The sequence below is a fragment of the Dreissena polymorpha genome, chromosome 3, assembly GCF_020536995.1.
Source record: "Dreissena polymorpha isolate Duluth1 chromosome 3, UMN_Dpol_1.0, whole genome shotgun sequence".
In the NCBI taxonomy this organism is placed as follows: Eukaryota; Metazoa; Mollusca; class Bivalvia; order Myida; family Dreissenidae; genus Dreissena; species Dreissena polymorpha.
Genome location: NC_068357.1, coordinates 112,191,382 through 112,200,759, shown reverse-complemented (window position 1 = coordinate 112,200,759; position 9,378 = coordinate 112,191,382). Strand labels below are relative to the sequence as shown.

At 32.2% G+C, this 9,378-nt stretch overlaps 1 protein-coding gene across 1 annotated transcript; it reads left to right on the top strand.

The window, feature by feature from the left end:
* The first annotated feature begins 1,162 nt into the window (after window positions 1-1,162).
* LOC127872503 (putative nuclease HARBI1) lies at window positions 1,163-9,010 on the top strand. The gene is made up of 2 exons (XM_052415829.1): window positions 1,163-1,253; window positions 8,157-9,010. The coding sequence occupies exons 1-2, from the start codon at window positions 1,163-1,165 to the stop codon at window positions 9,008-9,010; spliced, it is 945 nt and encodes a 314-aa protein (XP_052271789.1).
* Window positions 9,011-9,378: the final 368 nt, after the last annotated feature.

Below are 9,378 nucleotides of genomic sequence, written 5' to 3'. Positions count from 1 at the left end.
ACAAAATCAACTTGCATTGTCTCAGTCATGTCTAACTGTAACAAGTTTACATAGATTTAAATACATATAACAGTCCATGTTTTTGTCTCGCTTTGGTTTAAATCAGTATTGTTAAAAGTTTTACAGTCATGCAAATTTTACTTAACGAAGTTCGAACATCCTGTCAGAAAATAAGTTTTTACAATATTAAACGATTATTCTATACTATGGCGTGTCAAACGTTGCAACATTCAATGTTTCCATATGTATGTGGTATATTTGTATATATATGTTGTATATTTCCATGTGTGTGTGGTATAATTGCATATATATGTTGTATAAATTGATATTTATATGGTAAAATCAATATTTATATGGTATATTTGTATATATATGTTCTATATTTCCATTTGTGTGTGGTATAATTGCATATATATATGTTGTATAAATTGATATATATATATATATATATATATGGTAAAATCCGATATATGTATTGCATAACAAATGTATGTTGTATAATTTCATATTTATGTTTGATATTTTCATATATATGTTCAAAAAGTTCATATATGTATGCAATATTTTGATATATATGTGGTATAATTCTGATATATGTGTTGTATAATTTTCAAAATATGTGTGTGGTATAAATTCCATATATTTGTTGTAAAATTTTCATATATATGTCATATAATTTGCATCACGGGAAATATTTTGAACAGGCGTGACTGAAAAGCGGAGATGGCTAAATCCCGCTTAAAGTGGAAGGAAAAGGCCTCATCAACATTAAAGCTGAATACTATTTCCGGGTAAAGAATGGCGGACGTGTTTTTAAATTAGTGTGAATAATACGTGGATTTTTTTAGTTAAAACAGTGTTTTCACGTTCCCAATTCAAGACTTTGGGCTAACAAGTAATCAGTTTCAAATGTGAGTAAATAAAAATTGCTTTAAAACCGCATAGGCAATTAACAGGCTGACGAGAACTCGGTAATTCAAGAACTGGATTACGTTTTCGAACTTCTATGGACACCGCCATATTTGGTGACATGTTCAGTCAAGCCTAACCGAGAATAGTCAATTATTTGTATTTATATGCACGGGTCACGTCGAAGTGTTCAATGTATACTTCCCAAATAAAAAAGTGCCCAAATAAAAACAGTGTCACAACAATATCCAAAATGAGTAAACCGGACAAGAAACGTAAAAAAGAAGTTAATTCTACTGGGAGTGTGAGTGAGATTGATAATGAATTGACAGCTGACCAGCACGGTAGTAATGTTGTGCCCAAAATCGTCCAAACATGAAAATTCAGTTGATGAAACATTTCGTTCAAACGAAATTTCTGAAATTAAAAAGCAATTAAAAGACATTAATTCCAAATTATCTAGCATCGTTTCAAATGTCGATAGATGAATAAGTAAAATGAACGAGAAAGTCAAATAAATAGTTGAGCGAGATGAAGAAAAACTTAAAGACATCGTTAATGAGCTCTTTGAGAAAGTTAAAGAAGACTTTGTGAAATTTCTTACAAAGCAAATAGAAGTTCTAGAATCGAGAATCTTCGACAAAGAAGTAGAAAACGATAAGTTGAAGAAAAAGATCAAAACCTTGACATCTGAAGTTAACCATCAGACAGAAGAAAACGAGAAATTAAAAAGTGATATTGCAAACTACGACAGTAATCGAAGAAAATTGGAAAACGAATCAAACCAATATAGCAGAAGCTCCAACATTATCATTAGTGGTGTCGAGCAAGTCAATAGAGGAAATGAGTTCAATTTTGAAACGGCAGAAGAGACAACCAAATTAATAGTCGCAAAAATAAATAGCATTGCCAACGAGAATCTTACCGCAGAGGACATTGATATAGCCCATAGGTTAAAGAAGGGGCCATCTGGCAAGAAGGACATTATTGCACGATTTAAATCGAGAATTACCAGAAACAGAATCCTGAGGCAAGGTAAAGTGCTTCGTTCTCAAAACATTTTTGTAAGCGAAGACCTCACACCATTAAATCTCGAGGTATTTAATGATATATGAGTGTAAAACGTACAATGACAGATGAGGTGAAATGTTTGGTCCAGAAACGGGGTCATTCCGTATAAAGAAACGAGAGACGTTGTGCATCGTGTTGAATGGAGTGACTACCAACACTGGCTTGACTTGCCGTGGCCGAAATTGGTTCAAGCCTTCTGTATTATTCAAACATCCTATGTAAGCGAATACTGGGGTATTATATACGTGCACTCATTAATAACGTTTTTATATCATATTAATACAGTTAACATAATAAACTCTTTGTTTATAGCTAAAACCAGTTAAAATTATTGTTATCTTTTTTTTCGGTCACTTTACTACGACTATTGTCTGTCCATTATATCGAACATTTGTAGTAAGTTATAATGCACGTGCTCCTCGATTATATCGCTTAAATGTGAACTGCAATTATGTGTCGCTAATATTGTGCGAGAAAAACGAATATTAAAAATGGTCATTGTTTGCAAACCTCTTTTTGTACGCCTCGGAAGTGACTGTCTCGATATTTGTTTCACTGTTTTACCATCTGAATTTTAACATTTTCGCAATAAAATCATACTAAACAAAATAACGAATGCTTTGAGAGTGTTTAAAAAAGTCCTAAAAATAACAGCCATAAGAGATATTTTATTTGTAGAGACTTTCTCGATATTTGTTTTACTGTTTTCAAACGATATGCAAACGTTTGTACCGTTATTACCCTTGTGTCGAATTAATATTCTGATGAAAATAAATGATTTTGTGACACTTAAGATTGTAACAACAATGCGCGACTTCGCAGATTAAGGTCAGTCAAGTAGTTATACTTCATTAATGGAAAAACCAGTCACGTGCGAATTAACATCTTTTGGACATGAAATGTCTTTAGTTTTTTTGTTTTTCGCATAGGCTGTTCTTATTGTTAATTAATTTCAATTAGTTTCTTTGTGTGATTTATGGATATTTATATAAGCACACATGTGTATGTTTATACAAGTTTGAACTGATATATGTATATATAGGTGTATTGTGTATGTATATATAGAAATATAAACGCATATGTGTATGTGTATGTATATTTGTATGCGTGTATTTATGGGTGAATGTGCTTGTATGCGTGTATGTATGTATGTTTGAAAATAATTAATTTCAATTAGTTTCTTTGTGTGATTTATGGATATGTATATATGCACTTGTGTGTATGTTTATGCAAGTATGAATTCATATATGTATATATAAGTGTTTCTTTGTGTGATTTATGGATATTTATATATGCGCATGTGTGTATGTTTATACAAGTCTGAATTCATATATGTATATATAGGTGTTTTGTTTATGTATAAATAGAAACATAAAAAAGTATGTGTAGGTGTATGCATATTTGTATGCGTGTATGTATGGGTAAATTTACTTGTATGTTTGTACGTATGTTTGAAAATAATTAATTTCAATTAGCTTCTTTGTGTGATTTATGGATATGTATATACGCACTTGTGTGTATGTTTATGCAAGTCTAAATTCATTTATGTATATATAAGTGTTTCTTTGTGTGATTAATTGATATGTATATTTGCACATGTGTGTATGTTTATACAAGTCTGAGTTCATATTTGTATATATAGGTGTTTTTGTGTATGTATAAATATAAATATAAACGCATATGTGTATGTGAATGCATATTTGTATGCGTGTGTGTATGGGTGAATTTACTTGTATGTATGTACGTATGTTTGAAAATAATTAATTTCAATTAGCTTCTTTGTGTGATTTATGGATATGTATATATGCACTTGTGTGCATGTTTATGCAAGTCTTAATGCGTATATGTATATATAGGTGTTATGTGTATGTATATATAGAAATATAAACGCATATGTGTATGTATATTTGTATCCGTGATGTATGGGTGAATGTGCTTGTATGCGTGTATGTATGTTTTGTTTGAAAATAGACATGCATGCAGATAACTATAATGATATTTTGGTGTATGTACCGATTATGTGTGTTAAATGAAGGTCTGTTGTCATGCTTCACAGTTACGTTTGTTAAACTGCCCATTGTAGACCGTGACATCAAGAAGCCTTTTTGCTTTCGTTTTTTTTCGTTTTAAGGCTTCTTGTTGTGTTTTTGTTTTCCAATGCGATAAACGATGGCCTTGATACATCTTTAAACTAATAAAGGTGTATCAAACAGGCCGTTCTTATTGTTATTTATTTCAATTAGTTTCTTTGTTTGATTTATGGATATGTATATATGCACATGTGTGTATGTGTATGCAACTCTGAATTCATGTATGTATATATAGCTGTTTTTGTTTATGTGTATATATGTGCACTAAATAGTGTTTACATTTAATAGACCGTATTTCAAGTAGACAGATTCCTGTTAACTGTCTAGCAAAATAAGCATTTATTATTCTCTCATGTTAATTTGTTCACCTTTTTTATTATCAACCTATTTCTTGGTGTATAGTAGAAAATATATTTCATCTAGTCTTAAGACAGTAACCAAGTGGACAGGCACACAAAAGATTTCAATTTACTTAACTACCCTTTTGTATGAGTATTAACATATGTACTCTAAATGAAAAAGGGGCTAAATAACAATCACAAACGCACATAAATCTTCAAATGGTAAGACGAAAAAAAAATAGCATATGTCTTTTACAGGAAATTCACCTAACAACTACCTTAGCACAAACATTGAAAAATGAATGGGACGGAGATATTTATCTTAGTGGACAACATACAAATAAACAAGGGCTGTTTGTAAAACATGCATGCCCCCCATATGGGCTGTCCGTTGTAGTGGCAGCCATTGTGTGAATATGATTTTTGTCACTGTGACCTTGACCTTTGACCTAGTGACCTGAAAATCAATAGAGGTCATCTGCGGGTCACGATCAATGTACCTATGAAGTGTCATGATCCTAGGCAAAAGCGTTCTAGAGTTATCATCCGAAAATCATTTTACTATTTCGGGTCACCGTGACCTTGACCTTTGACCTTGTGACCTCAAAATCAATAGGGGTCATCTGCAAGTCATGATCAATCTACCTATGAAGTTTCATGATCCTAGGCGTATGCGTTCTTGAGTTATCATCCGAAAACCATTTTACTATTTCGGGTCACCGTGACCTTGACCTTTGACCTAGTGACCTCAAAATCAATAGGGGTCATCTGCGAGTCATGATCAATCTACCTATAAAGTTTCATGATCCTAGGCGTATGCGTTCTTGAGTTATCATTCAAAAACCATTTTACTATTTCTGGTCACCGTGACCTTGACCTTTGACCTAGTGACCTCAAAATCAATAGGGGTCATCTCCGAGTCATGATCAATGTACCTATGAAGTTTCATGATCCTAGGCCCAAGCGTTCTTGAGTTATCGTCTGACAACCACCTGGTGAACGGACCGACAGACCGACAGACCGACAGACCGACATGAGCAAAGCAATATACCCCCTCTTCTTCGCAGGGGGGCATAACAAGCCATCGCTTTTCTGATCAAAAGTAATACAGAAATAACAGTAGGTAATTTTAACGAAATAATAGTTGGCAGACAAGCAAGTATAGATATAAAAATACACGAAACACAATTAACATTAATAAACGTGTACGGCCCTAACATAGATGCAGCCAAATTTTACGAAACATTACAATCTTATATAATAAGTAACCAAGATAAAAACATTATAGTCGGAGGTGATTTCAATATTTTTCTTAACCCAATGTTAGATCAAAAAAAAAGGAAACCTTCATACTCACTCAAAAAATATAAACATTTTGAATAACATTATTGAAAAAATACAATTTAATAGACATATGGCGTACAGTTAATCCGAAAGAAAGAAAATTCACCTGGCACTCAAATACAAAACCCACAATATTTTGCAGATTATACTACTTTTTAATATCTGAATCACTTTGCAATATTATCGACATATGCAACATAAAACCAGGATTTATGACTGATCACTCGCTAGTTGAATTAAAACTGCATAAAATACAACCTGAAAGAGGATCGGCAATAATGTCTTACATGAAATTTCAAAAAAAACATATTTCTATCTAATGTTCTATCAGCATGGAGTAATGTTACTCATAACCTAGAAACCCAAACTAATAGTAAAACTATTTTATGGAACAATAAAGACATAACTTCAAACAATAAGACGTTTTTCTATAAAGATTGGTTTGAACGAAGCATAAAATACGTCGACCAATTATACGACTACAGAATCAAGGACTTCTACTCCTTTGATAATATATGTTACATATACGGAATACCCTCAAGTAATTTCCTGAAGTACTTCACATTAATAAAAAAACATACCCATACATATTAAATCAATAATCAATACAAATAACACACCATGTACTCAAACAACATTTTTAGAAAACATACTTGCAAGACAAAACAAAACGAACAAAATACTTTACACACTACATATGAAAAACCCTATAGAAAACTCCAAAATCCAAAATAAATGGCAAGTGCTTTTTCGAGAATAAGAACTTAATTGGAAACACATATTTATCATGCCATATAAAGCGACTATTGATAGCACACTGAGAAATTTTCAATATAAATACGTCCATAGAATAATAGCTATAAATAAACATCTCTTTAAATGCAAATTATCTATCTCTACTTTATGTGACTTCTGCGGTGAAAACATCGAAACTATAGAGCATCTTTTTGGGGAGTGCAAACAAATCCAGCCTATTTGGAACCAGTTAGCATCCTTTCTTGAACAACAACAACTAAGCGTTAAACTATCCTATTTAAGTGTAAGTTTCGGAATTAACTCATTTAAATCTTTTGAAGGTAATATTATTGTGAATTTTATTCTTATATTGATGAAATATTTTATCTTTAACATAGAGTGCAGAAAACAAATACCAAATTTGAATTGTTTTATCCGTAGTATTAAACTTAAAATCCAGATTGAGAAAGAAATAGCCCTCAGTAATGACAAATTGCAGATCTTTAATAAAAATGGAATCGAATTAAATTCTCATAATGCATGTCCACTTATATTCTATTCACTCTTATTTTAAGTTATCTTTTTCAAATATTGTTTAGTATTATTGTTTTTTTTCAATCTTATAAGATCATTAATAATATATAACAGAACCCCTACTGTTTTCATAGATCGAAATGTCTCACACCAAGGTCTAAAACTTTATCAGGCATAGTTTATGTGTACTTTGTTAGAACCATTGTTTGCGAATATAAAAAAAAACATGTAATTATGTATACAATATATGCTTTATAATGAACAAAAAAAAAACAACATTAAAGCTGAAATTTCAATAATGATGTATGAGTTCTTTATTTAGATTATTAATACATTTTTTTTGTATTTATTGGAAAATATTCAAAATAAAACATATGAGACCTTTCCCGTTTATCGAAAACCCTGTCTTTGGAAAGAGGTACTTCTCGCTATTCAATCATACCGATTTGACGGAATCACAATTAATTCAACCATTATGATAAATGACTTGCTTTTTGAAGAAAATGAAATGGACTTGCTCTTTGATAAGGCTAGTTGAACAATGCCACGATTCGCTGCTGTATGTGCAGCAATGTACGTATTGCGAAATATCTATTCTACCATTATTAACGAATTCACTTGTTATATTCAATATTATTTCGGCTTACTAAATTTCGGACAATATAAAGAACAGTAATTTCGGCCTCGGGACGTGAATAGTTTAAATGTTCACACCGAGTATTAACTATTGACAATTAGCAATTAAAGTATATATTTTATTTATTGGATTAATAGTCGGAATTCATTAATTATAAAAACAATAAAGATGCTAAATAACGTGTATCACCTAAAGGGGTGTACCCATACTCCCAAACATCTAAGGACCATGCTTCAGCCCTGTGATGTTAACATAGCCATGAAAACAAACATCTAAACTCAAATTTGAGTTTTATTTGAATAAGTATTGCATTTTTAATGGCACAGGGTTGTATTAGGGTCCTGGCTTAAAAATGCTCTGAACCAAGTAATAAAGATTACTAAGCACAAAAGTCATATTGAGTTTTAAAGTATTAATACGCTTGACGTAATCAAAGCTATATAACTGGCTTTTAACTTAATCCATTTAATAACTAGTAATTTGGTTTCTTTTCAGGTGCAGCTCTATATGATGTCCCAAAAGTGGCCAACTACGTTGAAGTCACCTTACCTCAGTACCTCCCAGATGACTTTAAGACCTTTTTTCGCATGATAAGGGGTACCTTTGAAAGAGTTCTGGAGAGAATTTCAGCTGATGATCAGTTTCGTAGAAGGATTGCCTCTAGGGGTCGTGAACAAGTTCCATTGGATAAGGACTTACTAATGACGCTTTGGTATCTGGGTAATTTAGAGACAGTAAGGTCTATTGCAGACCGTTTTAACGTATCAAAGTCAACTTTCTTAGACCATAACCGAAGATTGCTGACAGTTTTATGTGACAGTCTTCTTAAGACAGTAATATGTTGGCCATCAAACAATGACAAGCAGACTGTGATTGATGAATTTCAAAATAAGAAAGGCTTCCCTGGAGTCTTGGGGGCAATAGATAGGACGCACATAAAAATTTCTGCACCAAGGAAAAGTTCTCCGGACTTCTTCAATAGAAAAGAACACTATTCAATAATCTTGCAAGCTGTTTGTCGAGAAAACAGGCGTTTCACAGATGTGTATTGTGGGTGGCCTGGAAAGGTGCATGCTGCACGCGTTTTCCGTACCTCGCCTTTATTTGCTGCACTTCCCGGGTTTACTGGAATGAATCACATAATAGGAGATGAAGCTTATCCGATTTCTAGATACTTGATGCCACCATTTAGCGATAATGGTCACCTTTCAAGGAAACAGGTGAACTTTCACAAAGCCCTTTCTGGCACCCGTGCCCTCATAGAAAACAGCTTTGGCATGTTAAAGAGTAGATTTCGCAGGCTTGTGTTTATTGATATGGTGGATATAGAGTTCATTGTCAAAAAGTGATTGCAAGTTGCATACTGCATAATTTATGCATTTTAAATGAAGATGAAATTGACATTCTTTTTGAAAATGATGAACCTGAAATGATGATAATAACTTTCCATTATTTGTACCTCAAAATAATGTCGAAGGCGTTATGAAAAGAACAATTATAACCAGGCAGTTTACGATAAACTGAATTAATAAGCCTTCGGTTTCTGTTTTACCTGTTGAGACGATTTAGTTTGGTTTACTTTTTATATTAAAAATAATGAAACATACTAATACAAAATTTAATTTACTATTTTTTTTTAAATGCTTGGTTTTCACTAATACTGCTCAGCAGTTATTTACATTATTTTGTAATCAGACGGTAAGTTTTGAGTCCTGAT